Source organism: Melospiza melodia, chromosome 8 (genome assembly GCF_035770615.1).
Source record: "Melospiza melodia melodia isolate bMelMel2 chromosome 8, bMelMel2.pri, whole genome shotgun sequence".
Classification (NCBI taxonomy): Eukaryota; Metazoa; Chordata; class Aves; order Passeriformes; family Passerellidae; genus Melospiza; species Melospiza melodia.
In genome coordinates, this window is record NC_086201.1 from 35,548,725 (window position 1) to 35,562,620 (window position 13,896).

General features: G+C 43.7%; 1 protein-coding gene across 1 annotated transcript in view; it reads left to right on the forward strand.

The window, feature by feature from the left end:
• Window positions 1–13,737, forward strand: part of UBE2F (ubiquitin conjugating enzyme E2 F (putative)) — a 61,808-nt gene extending 48,071 nt beyond the window's left edge. Inside the window, exon 10 of the mRNA XM_063162669.1 lies at window positions 11,711–13,737. Coding sequence (XP_063018739.1) covers window positions 11,711–11,761 — 51 coding nt within the window. The 3' untranslated portion in view covers window positions 11,762–13,737. The remainder of the gene's footprint in view (window positions 1–11,710) is intronic.
• The last annotated feature ends 159 nt before the right edge of the window (window positions 13,738–13,896 follow it).

Here is a 13,896-nt window from a genome sequence, read left to right on the forward strand (position 1 = left end):
GGCATTGAGCTTCTGAAGCCCTGGGCTGAAATCCCTCTGGAAAAAGAAATGGGGATTTCTTTTAATATGAGGGGAGAGAATAAACCAGGTCTCACCAGTAAACTGGGTGAATTTGGAATATTCTGGTTTTGATATTCTCTGAAAACTCACAGATGTCTGTCAGCAAAGTTTAAATATGTAGGTAACACTGACAGATTTAACAGGTGGCAAAAAAGATGATCCTTTGGTTTAAGAGTTTACTTTCTTCATCAGGAATGAAAATTGGTGTTTTTCCACTGTAAATTTGGGGTTTTTTCTTCATTGGCTGCAGGCAAGCCATGCTTTTCATCTTGTACTGATTTTCCTTTTAGTGTTCAGCAGTCATTGTAAGTGATTTCATTTATCTTTTATTTATCTTTTGTTATAAACTGAAAAACAGCTTTAAACAAAAATAGGTGGCTGTTTTATTTTTAGTATCATGAAGTGCTTAATGTTGGTTTACTCCAGAATTTGTAGGCTTGACACTTATTTTTGTGTGAATAGAATAGGATCTGATGTCCACAAATTGCAGTGCTGGGCAACCAAACTAAATTTCAAGGCTGGAGAGCTGCTGGAAGTTTGTTGATGAGAATTGGAGTGCTGTGGAGAGGGAAATGATTCACCCAGGGTAGGACAATGGAGCAGTGGGAGGCTGGGCATTCATTTGGATCATCTTAGTCCTGGATTAACAGCCTGACATTTAAATTGCATTCTGTTCCTTATCCTTTCCTTGCTGTGATGTTCCTCCACAGACAGCCTCTCTCACCTGATTTATCTGTGCTCTGACAGGATCACTTTTGTAGGAATAAACCCAGACCACTTTGCTCTGCTGTGCTGCCCTTTGTGCTCACAGGTGCCAAAGGTTCCTGTTGCCCAGATAAGCTAAAATGCACAAGGGAAGGAGCAACCAGTTTTTATATCTTGACATTTTACTTTTTATTCTTTAAATCTGCCTGCAAAATAAATTCTTGTCTCTGGTTGTCAGAACTGAGCTTGGCCTGCGGCTCGAATCAGTGCTGAGCTGCATTCTGTTACATCCCAGGGCTTTTCTCTGTTGCATCTTGGAAACTTCAGCCCTCCAGCCTTGTGCTAAAGAGAGTAAAGAGTGTTTGGCAAGGGGCTCTAAGCCACCCTCTCCTGGGAAGCCTCTGACACTGACAGAAAGGGTTTTTAAACCATTCTCCTTGTGCTGCTCAGGGGAGAGCTGCTCTTCATGGCTGGCAGTGGTTTAGGATGAGTGGCCACTTTATTTATTTCCAGTGATTTATTTCCTGTGTTCTGCTGGCAGGCCCAGCTATAATTCCTGGGCTGAAGGGAAATTTTCACTCATGTGGGATTAAAGTCTGTGGCCATCTCTTCCAAAAGAGAAGCAAAAGCTGTCATCAGGGTGGTAATATCCTTGTAGTACAGATAGTTGCTGAAATAGATGAAAAGGAAAAGAAAGTTGATGCCTTAGCCTTAGAAGCAGTCAATTTAATGTGATTAAATGCCAATTAGTTTGAGTGGGGAGAGATTCAGAACTGCAGGGCACTTCAGGTTTAAAGTAAATTTTTGATTGAAGTTTCCTAGATTGTAGAAATGTAATTGCCCAGGGGAAGGAGGGGAATCCCTCCATATATTATAAACTAAACAATGTGCTCTTGAACATACTGAAGTACAAGATAACAGCAATTAGGTGTGGAACAGAAGGACTTCTGTGGAGCTGAGGGTCAAGGAAATACTGAGTTGACAAGCCTGATGTTTTCTCCTCCATACCCCAAGACTAAAAACTGTGAAGAAGATTTAACAAAGATTTAACAAAATGTTCTTGTGTTTGGTGCATCTGTGCTGTGTACAGATGTGTCAGCCCAGTGCTACTGTTGCTTTTAAAGCTTTTCTGTTTTCTATCCTTTCACTTCTCTGATGAAAGTTGGAGTCTGTCAGTCTGATAGTCTTGTAACAGCAGCAGAATAATTTGAAGAAATATAAAATTATGGATAATGATGAAAGTAAGGAGCCTCTGGAAAACTTGGCAAGGCAGCTGTCAGGTTCCATGAAAATAATCTTACATTTTAGTGGAATGCAAATTAAAGGACGTGCTAGAAACATTTCTTTGTTCTCTTGCTCATGACCAGCAGAACCAAGTGAAATGATTCTGAATCACATTAGAGGGGGTGTTTGCTCTGTAGCTTTTCCAGCACTTCATCCTTGAGACATTTCCAGGAGGAATTTTCCAGAGTCACCTCTGGGGATGGCAGTGACTCTTTGCCACTGCTCATGGCCTGCTGAGCTCAGCCTTGGAGCAGGTTCATTTCCCAGTGTCACTGAAGTGAACTTTGGCGATGGCTTTGCTTTGTAGGGTTTGTTTTTGGCAGAGGAACAAGGTTGATGCAGTGATGCCACCCACCTGTCCCTCATGCCAGCCTCCCCCTCAGTCCCCAGAGCTTTTAAACACACACATCCCATCAGATGTGACAGAGCAGCACAGTCTTTACATCAGTTCTGTGGCTGTCACCAAAACTGGCAGCAGCAGCAGCAGCAGAGAGCCAGGACAGCTCCAGGTGGGCTCTGTGGCACACCCAGCTCAGAGCAGAGCCCTGAGGGGGTGCAGAATGCCAGGGAATGTGCCCAGAATGAGTCTGCCCCTCTGTGAGCACTCACATTCTGCTGTCTCTGCATGCCAAAGCCCTTTCTTGCCTGTGCCAGGCATTCCCTGGCTGCAGGGGCTCCAGACTCCTGCACACTGAGTGAGGCTTTATTCAAACACCACAGGCTGTTCCATTGCTTCCTACTGATCACGTGCTTTTACTTGCTCTTGTCTTTTTTCCTCTTCCCTATTTAGCCACATCTGAAGTAATTAGTGGGCACACTGCTGCATATATGAATTTTTAGGGGATTTTGTGCAACTCTGATTTTTTTCATTTTCAGTGCTGCTGGCTCTTACTCCCAACATTGGAGCAAGATATGCTGTTAAAATTGCTGTAGAAGTAATTGAGGTCAAGGCTTTGAAGTACTGCTTCTTCATTGTGAATTATTAATTCTCAAGGCATACAGAAAGAGTGACATTATATAAATCACTGTAAAATTATGGACTTTGTCACACTAGCTGCTCTGCTTGCCTGCATTCTGCTCTGCTTTTCATAACATCTCCTTGGATTACCTCTTGCCATTTTTTGTTGTTTTCAGTTCATCTTCAGACTGTATTTCTCATTTTCAACTCCTCCACACGATTTTGGTATTACTCTGATGTGAAGTTTGGGAGGTCACAGTCTTTCCTAGTGAGAAATTACAGTGAGAAAAGGGAAGTTCCTGAGAGTTTATGGTGAGATCCAAGGCTGTGTCAGAAAACAGTTTGGGGTGATACAGCTACTTCATACCCATAGAAACTGTAAATAAGTACTGATTTAAAACCAGGAACTTTTCAGGCTTTTGATTTCTGGTCTAGGTCCAAGAATGTAGGATGTAAATTGAAGTTTTCATTTTCAGCCTGTTCAGTGTCAGACTTTGTCAGAAGCTCTTGTTGAAGGCTCTCAGCTCAGGGAAGGGTAGAGAGCAGAAGGGCTGCTCATCCTGGTCATGACAGGGACACAAACAGAGCTGGCTCTCACCATGTGTGCTCCAAGCTGCCTTTGCCAGGACCTCATTTTTTATGTTGTTTGCATTGTAGAACATTTGAGTCAATGCTGTTGCTTAAATTGGCACAGCTCATCCTTGCTGTGCTTGGTTCCTCTGGGCTGGGATCTCTCTGTCCTTGGTCTAGCATGAGGTTTCCCACTTAACCCCATCCCCTGGTTCAAATGGATGGCCCTGCACAGCCCTTGACATCCTGCAATCTCTCTTCCTGTTTCCAAATATTTGTGTGAACACTGCTTTTTATTTATAACAGTACAAACTGCAGTGAGGAAAGTGTGATGGTGCTTTTAACCTCCTTCAGGTGAAAGAAGAAACACAGATTTATTCCTGGCTGCTGAATCAAGTGTCTCTTCCCAGATTTCTTCTGGAGTTCTTATGAAACACTGAAGAATTCTTTTAATTAAATGCACCCACAAGGTGTATCTGAGGAGCTGAAGTAGATCTTTACCTCTGGCTAACCTCAGCTTTCCAAGCTTTTACCACACTGGAAAAGAATGTGGTCCCAAAAGGCTTTCAAGCTTGATGTGGTTTTTTTGGAAGCTGTTTAACTTTTGTTGTGGGGTTTTTATTACTCTCTGATTACAGCTTAATGGCTTATTAAGAACAACAGTTCCATCCCAGTCCAAAAACATCTTTTCATAACAATTCTCCCTGTGAGTCATTGCATTTATTTATCTCCATATTTATTGCAGTGAATCCTTCACTTCCTCTGCTCCCCCAAGCTCCCTGTTTGGTGTTTGTTGTTCTCACTGAAACCCTGGCAGCCATGGCAGAACACATCTTTGTTTTTCTGCAGCATTTCTGCATGTACAGAGCTGCACTGGGGTTTTTCTTGGATTGCCTCCCTAGTTTATGTTCTGTGTCCTTGTAGCAGCCTTTGAAAGCTTTTCCCAGCCAGCACAAAGTGCATTAAGTGGCATGTGCAAATGAGCAACAGCACAGCTGCTAATTGTGCTAACAGATGTAAATAGGAAAAGCATTACTTCTCTAATGCTGCAAGTATTTATAGCAACCATTCCCCATCTTCCATAACACTTGGATTATGGATGGAGCCTCTCTCAGGTTCAGCAGAGTTTGATTAAGCTTTTGCAGATGGTTTGATTTGCTGAGGTAATGTGGAAGAAATGCAGATGTTTTAAAAAGCTTTTGTTTTAGATGCTTCAGGCAGCTGAGTGGCTTAAAAGGAATCTTTGCTTTGCATCCTTTAGGAACATCTTGGCTTTTGAAAGGGAACATATGGCAGGGCTGTTCCCAGGGAGTCTGAGCTCTGGGAGCCTCACCTGCCCTGTCAGGATGGTTTGAACATCATCTCCTGGAGCAGAGCTTGCAGAACCCCTGGCCAGAGCCAGGCTGCTCCCGTTTCCTCTGGGCTTGTGATTCATCCAGCAGATCCTGCAGCCCAGGGACAGAGCCTCTCTTGGCAATGAGGGGCATCCTCAAGGGTGGAAGTGTGTGTGCAGCTCACAGGAGGCTGGCCTCAGAGGAATTGGGATAATTCAGGTTATTTTCCTTTTGTGTAACCCTTTGCCACAGCCTGGGCCAGCCCTGGAGGAGCAGAGGAGGCTCCTGAGCTCCTGAGCAGTCTCTGCTCCCTGGGCTCATTCCCATTTTCTGTTTTCAGCAGCACAGGTGAAATGTTAAATGGCAATAAGAGACCTGTCCTCCCTCTCCATCAAGCCCCAGGGGGTTTATAAAATGACTTGGAGAATTCTGAATGATCCTGTCTTTTTGGAGACTCTCCTTCCATTCCTTGCATCTGATCCAGGGCACAGTTTCCTTTGGGAAGCTGCTTGGCTCTCCCCATCTGGCTCAGTTCTCTTGCCTTTGCACCAACAGGATTTAGGTGTATTTATCTCACCCATAGCCTGCTCCTCCTCTAGGAACTTCAGAGAGTTCTTCTCTCCCTTTATCTTTCTCCAGACAGCAGAAAATTTGTGGAAGCTTGAGGGAAATGGTTTCTGCTTAAGATGTGAAATCTCAAACAAATGTGCAGATGTGTTCGGTGTGTCAATGAATTGCTGTGTCTGTGGAAGGTATCTGCAGCTTCCCTCTGTCCTGGCAGGCAGGTCAGTGCTTCCCACACCAATTCTGTAACCTAACTCTGTGTCCAGATACTAAAAAAAAAAAAAAAATTAAAAATAAATTCAAACCTTAGTCTTTATCTTCTTCCTCACAATGCTGCTCTTTTCCAAATACCAGCAGTGGTGTGTTCTGGCTTTGGTTGTTTTTTTTTCCCCCTGCAGTAAAAAACTTACCTTTTCTTTCCCTTCCTTATGACTTGGCTACTAAGAAATCTGCTAAAGCATTTCCTCATCATTTTGCAAAATGACAGTGGCTTGGTGTCTAGGAGAATTTTAAAATCTGAAGTTGGGATCACTGGATTTTAAAATCACAGTTGGGATCCATGGAAATGGATGTGATGCACCTGCTAAGCAGAGAGCTTGTGGGAGATTCCTTTGTGCAGGTTTTTCACCCCCTACTCCTCTCTTTCTTCAGAGAACTAAAATTTAATTACAGAGCTTGGAAAACTCTTCACATCCTGTAGAGACTGAGCTGAATAAAACAATGAGAGAGAAATGAGAGCAAGGCAGGAACGAGAATTGTAAAAAAAAACACCTCATACTTGAGATTTCTGTACTACTCAAAGGTTTCATTCAGCTCCTTAAATGGGAGGGGATGTGTGGGGGTTGATGGGTGTGAGTACTTATTGTTTCTGCAAGGGGGAAAGAAAGAAAAGGTGCCTTTCAGTATAATTCATAGGGCTAATGGGTAGATCTGCGTGGTTATTAAATCCTAAAGCCTGCACTGAGTAATAAATGCCATTTTGCTGCTGCTCAGAGCCCCCTTTGCTGATCACTGCAAAGAGCCACAAGTCAGGACCTAGCAGAGGGTATTTGGAATTTCACCTTGGTGATAAATGCTGGGTTGAGATAATGTTCTGTTAAAGTAGAGCTGCTTTAAAAGAAAGAATTACTACTGTTATGATTGCTAGCACAGAAGAGGGAAGGGCAGGAGCAATTATCTGTGATCATTTTCTGTTTTCACTGGAATTTTAAAGGATTGTGGATCTAAAGGATGTGGAGGTAGATCATAAATTCATCACAATATCATGGTTGTAATCACAGTGAGGGGACAGATGTGTTAAAGTGCACAGGGACTGGCCAAACAGTGCAGGGTGTACCACTAGTGAGTATGTTAGGGCTAACAAATGAGCTAAATCTGCTTTGGATTTTTGGATTTTTTTTAATACCTATTTATAAAATTTTATTTCTGGGTAATGCTTATACATAATTTGTTTTAAATAAATAAAGAAGATTCCCTAGGGAAAGTTTCCATCAGAACTTTTCCAGGCTTCTCTGGTAGCTGTCACCAAAATATTGTGTTTGCTTTGGATTACTGAGCAAATTACAAATTAAAAGCTTAATAAAAGACAAGCAGTTAATAAGCATAACTTGGTGCAGTATAAACAGTTGAAAAAATGAAGTCTCTTCTCCCAGAGCTGCCAAATGAGGTCAAATGTCAGTTTTTGAAACAGTGCCTGGTTCTTGGGTGTGTGTTTCACCATGCCTCTTGAAAGGGCACCATGGAACTCTCTTCTGGGATTGAGGCTCTACAGATCCTCCCCCAAGTGCTCTTAAATACAGTTACAGAACCCCAGAATGGTTTGGGTTGGAAGGGACCCTAAAATTCATCCCATCCCACCCCTGCCATGGCAGAGACACCTTCCACTGTTCCAGGTTGATCCAAGCCCTGTCCAGGCTCACCTTGGGCACTGCCAGGGATCCAGGGGCAGCCACAGCTTCTCTGGGCACCCTGTGCCAGGGCCTCACCACCCTCACAGAGAAGAATTTCTTCCTAATACCCAATTTTAACCTATTTTTTGTCAGTTTGAAGCCATTCTTCCCTTCCCTGTCACTCCAGGCCCTTGTGCACAGCCTCTCTGATCACTCTCCCAGTGTGGATTTACAGCAGATGCTTTTAGTAATTAGTAATTTAGTAATTTTAGACCACATCTGTGGCCAGTCTGTGAAGGTTTGGCTGTTGCTGTATCTCTCTTCAAAATAACAAAGCCCCATAAATTTTGACTAACCTTAAAAATTCACCTGAGTTCTGGTGTCCAATTTGGCTTTGGAGCTATTTTAGCCTGAAGTCAGCACCAGAACCAGTTGCCTTGTGTCCATGAAGGGTTTATAAATGACTTGGAGGATTCTGAATGATGCTGCCTTGTGTCCATGAAGGGTTTATAAATGACTTGGAGGATTCTGAATGATGCTGCCTTTGTGGAGGCTCTCCTTCCATTGTTGCAGGATGCCATTTTTGGGAAATTCCTCTTCCATCTTTGGCACTCAGGCTCCTTGCACTGTGAGGGGCTGGTGGTGCCAGGGCTTCCCTTTTGCAGCTGTGCTTCTCTTGTGTGCAGGAAGTTTCCACTGAAAGGAAACCTTCTCTTTATCCCTTTAAAATCACTGTCCCCTGCCCTGTTAATTTTATATGTTTATTCATATAATGGTTATTTATGAAACCTCTTTGTACAAACAAAAGATCTTTGTTTAAACACAGAGGGCACTTTCTGTGGGACATGTTACATCCTTGAAGGGATGTTATGAATCCTCCTTTCCCTTCTCATTTCTAGCAGCATTTTGCCTCTTTATAATGCAGGGTACATCCTGCTCTGCTGAATTATTTTGCTTCTGATTATTCAGTGTTGCACATAAGCAGCTGTGCCCAGAGAGAAGTGCCCCCCATTAATGAGGAGGTGCTGAGCCATATGGCAGGAGAGGATGGAACACGGCAGCTCTGGGCTGAGCCCCTCCTGTTCACACACACACAGAGCACCTTGTGAATGCATCCTGCCAACACCATCAGCTCCTTGGGAGTGACAGGGAGCCTTTCTGGAGCCTTCTGCCTTCCCTGCTGAGAGCCCATTTCCCTGTGTAACAGCTCATAAAGGGACAGAGGGAATAGCCAGGGGTGCTCTGAGCTGCCTGCACTGCCCTGCCCTTGGCTATTGTACAGCTCTGTGTGTGTCCAGGGGGGTTCCCAGCCCTGGGCTCAGTTGCTTGTAGTCATCCATCTTTTGGAGAAACACAGGAGTGGGAAACTCTTGGATTATGCCCTTTTCTGACCAGAGATGGGGCAACTGAGAGGCATTTAAAAACTTTCATTCTATTTTCAGTCTCATGAGAAGGGTGAGACAATACAGATGTTATAATTCATGTTATCACAATCAGAGGCCAACTATTTTTTAATTACAATACATTCAACTATTTTCTAATTATAATACACTGTAAGTGTTTCTTGGCCTATCAGCTTTTGCCACACCATGCTGTAAATGCCTTAAAGCCAATAATCTAAAATTACCCCTCGTGGCTCCCACTACAATGCATCTTTTATAGTTTTATTTCTCCCAAGTATCCAGTCTTATTTGCAAGGCCATCCTTTGAAACTTGTTTCTAGCTCCATTTCTCTCTCAATGTCTGCCCTATTCCATGGCATTTCTAAGTCAGCATTTCTTATCCCAAAGTTTACATACAGATATGTGAGCCTTCTGTCAGCCTTTGAGAGTTCTCTCCAAATCCATTTCCCACAGGAAACAATGTGCAAGAAGCCCTCAGTGAGTTCAGTTTCCACCACAGCCATCATAACCTGCATCTGTGGGTTGGAATTCCCTGGGTTTGGGAATTTGACTGCAGCTGGAGATGGCATTAGCTTTTAAAACACAGCATTTTAAACACAGCATGCAGTTGGATGAGTGTGGAAATGGGTGTGCTTGCAGCAGAGTGGCAAAGTCACTACACACACTGTTGCCTTTAGGAGGTGCCACATTGGACCCAAATAGCTGCTCTTTCACCCCAAAAGAGCAGGCAGCCTGTTCCTGAGGAGGAGTGGGATTTCTGCAGCCCTGTTTGTAACAGGATTTCTGGCCTTAAACTGCATTTTAAACTGTTGAGATTCTGAGCACTTTGCACTTTTATGGATATCTGTGATGCAACTTGATCCAGCTGAAAAGTGAAACCACAGTTTCTCATGGATCATAGGTTTGCTTTGATCCTTTTGGATTTGAACCACGGGATAACCTTTATCCTTTCACTCAGCAGCAGAAACCCAAACCTTCACAAAGGGAGCTGATCTCAAGTGTTAGAAGTGTGGTGTTGGAGCCAGGGAAATATCATTGATGTGTTTGAAGCTTGACTGAGGCAAAAAGGTCATATTAGTGCCCCTTCCTGGTGTGCCTGATGTCCAGCTCTGGGTGGTCTGTGCCAAAACACTTGGCATGTTTTTGAAAGGCATCATTTTGTGTATTGGCAAACCTGGAGCTGACAAGTGACATTGTTTGAAGCCTTGCTATGATCCCACAGGTCATGGCAGGGGGATTTTGTGCCCTTCCCTGTAAAAGCAGAGCCTTGGCAGAGGATTTCAGTGCTTCCATGGCCTCTGCTCTCCAGGCATCTCCAGTGTACCAGGACAGTCTTCAAAACCTCCTCATCTACTGCATGCATTGGTTTTTTAGTTGTTTTCTTTTTTAACAGATGTGAGTACATACATTTCCCAGATTTTCCTACTTTGTATTCCAGCACCAGACAAAAATGGGAGCAGGAAATCCAGTAGAATGCACTCTGGAGCACAGGGCCCTTGGTGTGTTTGAGTGGAACATATTTAATACCAGCCTGTGAGAATAATATTTTATTTGCAGGGAATGTCCCAATGAAGGCAGGAATGATGAATCTGACTCCATGTTCTCAGAAGGCTCATTTATTACTTTATAATACTATATTATATATAATACTATACTAAAGAATACAGCAAGGATACTTACTGAATGCTAAAAAGATAATAATGAAAATTCCTGACTTTCCAGAGTCTGACACAGCTTGGCCCTGATTGGCCAAAGAGCCAAAACAACTCACAGCAGAACCCAATGGAACAATCACCTGTGGGTGAACAATCCCCAAACACATTCCACATGAGCACAGCACAGGAGAAGCAAATGAGAGAAGAATGGTTTTCCTTTTCTCTGAGGCTTCCCAGCTTCCCAGGTGAAAAATCCTGGGTGAAGGGATTTTTTCAGAGAATGTGAATGGCACAGAATAACTTGGCAGGAATGTGGTGTCTGCCTGGCATCCCTGCTTGCACAGGCATCACACCATGTCAGAATTTCTTCTTGCTTAGCATCTCTGTGCTTTATAAGCACAAACCACCAGAACTCTCTGGTTTTCCCTGGATACAGAGGTTATGGAATAGCAGGCAGTGTGTGTGCACCTGTTGAAAAGGATGAAAGTTTGACAAGCAAGTCTCACAGATATGGATGCTTAGCAGAAAGATTTTTGAATGTAGAGTCTGAAGAAGGAATAGAGATGGAAGCAAGTTTTGATATAGAAGAAAAGAATTGCTGAGCCAGTCTTACTGGATAACCAAGGAGGCAAAGGGTGTGTGAGTTAGAAGGGGTTTTTATGACTTAGAGCAAAGGATAAACCCACCTCACACAAGATGTTTTTACCAAGCAGAAAGAGAGCACAGGCAAACAAGTCAGCAAATGTTGCAAGTAGAAAAAGGTCTCAGAATTTTCTACTGCAAGAAAACGGAAAAAACACTTCTAGCTTAAACTGTAATGTGCTGACTTTTAGTGATTGGAGAACAGTAACATGAATATGGTAATTATAGTAGTTATGATGGGCTATAGATAAATGTTAAGGTATAGATGGGTTCTACTGTATTAAGATGCTCAGCAAAGTATATAATGCATTGTAACCAAATGAAAAGTATAAAATGCAATGTAACCTAAACTCAGGGTCTCCAGGGCTGCCTGCAGCTGGAGCTGACAGCTGTAGGCACAGGCTCTGTTGCCCACCACCCTGGATTTTGGAGAGCCCCTGGAGTCCCACGTCCCTCACTGCAGCTCCTACATGCACCTAAGCTGTAGCTGGTGATGGCAGATTTTCCCCACTTGATTCCCCAGTGTCCCCTTGATTCCATTGCTGTAGAGCACTCATTGTAAGGGTTCAGGGCTCCTGCCAGGGGCACATTCCCCTGTGAGCCCATCCCTGCTGTGCCTGGCTAACAGAGCTGTGCTTCCCTGCAGGAGGACTTTCGGAATAAAGTGGAAGATTACATTAAGCGCTACGCCAGATGATGAAGGGATGGATGGATGGCAGGACCACGGCTCCAGAGCTGTCCTTAACCTCAGCAGCAGCCAAAGCAGCCTGGCTTGTACCAGTCCTGTGTCCACGTTGTTCTGAAGAAGAAAACTAACTTCATAACCTGTCCATGTTCAAAGGAGAGTTCAGCATAAATACAGCAAGAAATTGTGTCTGTTGGTTGAAAAAGTTGTCTGCTTCCTTTTACAAATGTTTACTCTTCTGAACTGTACTGTATATCCTGTTGATGAGGTATGCTTGAGAAGTTAGAAGAAGTCACTATTGAAATTGTAATTACACTTTTTTTTTAAACTCTTGCCTAATCTGGAGGGGGGGAAAGGAAAAAAGCAAACCCAAACAGCCCAAGCAGAAAAGGTGGCGTGTTTTTGGAACACTTCGAGTTGGCAATAAATGGTCTCCTGTGAACCAAATCACTAAACTGTTGCCTTTGATGAGCAGAAAAAACAAAATGAGCTTTTTCTCAGAATCACTCAGCTGAGGCTTAGAGCTTGCCAGAGTGGAAGTGCAAAATGAGATTCTGCTTCTGGTATTGAAGTTCTCAATGCTGGTTAATGTAAGTATGTTTTTGTCACAGTTTGGAATTTTTACTTTGTTAATTTCAGGCCCTGTTTGGGCTACAGGTTTATTGTTTTTTTGTTTCTACTCATTGTGTGAAGTAGTTAAAAGAAATACAGGCTAATATGTAACTTAAGTACATGTTTAGTATTAGTAAAATTATATATATAAATATATAAAATATATATATTATATATTTCTGTGAAAAAATTAATGGAAGGGAGATTTTTTAAAAAAGAAATCTGCCTTTGGCTTTCCAATCTGGATGTGCTGAGGGAGCATCAGATGCTGTTTGCTCTGATGAAGGTAAATTTAGGCACTGTTACCTGGAGAGCACCTGATTGTGTTCCCAGGATTCCTGCACTGGAGGGAAGGACACAGCTGGAACCACAGCACATTCCCCACTCGTGCACATTTGGCTTTCTGGATTTGGGAGGATGTGATGCTGCAGGTGCCTTTTCTGTAAGGAGCTGGGTGGCCCTGGGAGCCTGCAGGAGAGGCTTCAGTCCTGGTGCCAGAGCTCCCTGGGCATCCTCCAGGACTGGGAGCACACAGAGGAGCTGATGGAGCCCAGCTGAGCTTCTACAAACTAGGAAATAAATATTTGTGTGCTTTCATGCAGAGCAAGTGTGTGTGTGACACTTGGGCATTGACTGTTGGGGTTTTACTCCCCTCCATTCTCTCCTGCTGTTCCTCTGCTGCAGATGCTGAGGAAATGAAACCAATCTCCCTCAAGAGCACAGCAGAGCTGGGGTGCAAACTGTAGGAATGAAACTTCTGTGTTGAGTTCTCCCTGTGCCTTTTCCTTTGCAGCTTCAGCAGCTCCTGTAGCTGTTGCTGGAGGCCTGGAATGCAGGGATTGGCATGGAGAGCTTCACCTGCAGACAGCATTTCACAGGGAAACAAGAATCAGCTCAGTGTTTAAAGCAGGCACCTGCAGTGAGAGATCTTTGCTGCCAAAACAGATATATCAGCAAAGGTAGGGGGTAAAATACAGAAATAGCAAGGGTGGGAAACACATCTGGTTTTTGCTTATGGCATTAGAGGGATTCTCTTATTCTTGAGTCAAAAACTCAACCAGGTTGCTGTAACAAATTAGTTCTTGCTGTAGAGGCACCCTGGTGCTGTCAGCAGGAGGAGGGGTCACAGTCCCCATTTCTTGGGCTGTCACCATGGATGGCTCCCCACTCAGGCTGGGAAGCTGCTGCTGCTGCTGCTGTGCCCAGGGCAGCCAGGGAAAGCTGTGCCAGCACCAGCAGCCCTGTGAGCACAGAGCTGCAGCCATCAGAGCCCTCCCTGCCTCCCACAACAATCCTGTCTCACCCCTTCCCTGTATTGTTGCTTGCCTGGAGATGAGCAGAATAATAAAGTTTGGATACTGTTACACATTGTACAAGGAGTTCTGAGCATTGGTTTGTGCTCATGGGGAAGGGGGGATCCTAGATCTCATCACCTCACAGTCCAGGAAAATAAATTTTTCATGAAGGTGAGGAGATTGGGGGGAAGGGGGTGAGGGTATGTATTTACATAAATACATATTTGTTTATATGTGTTT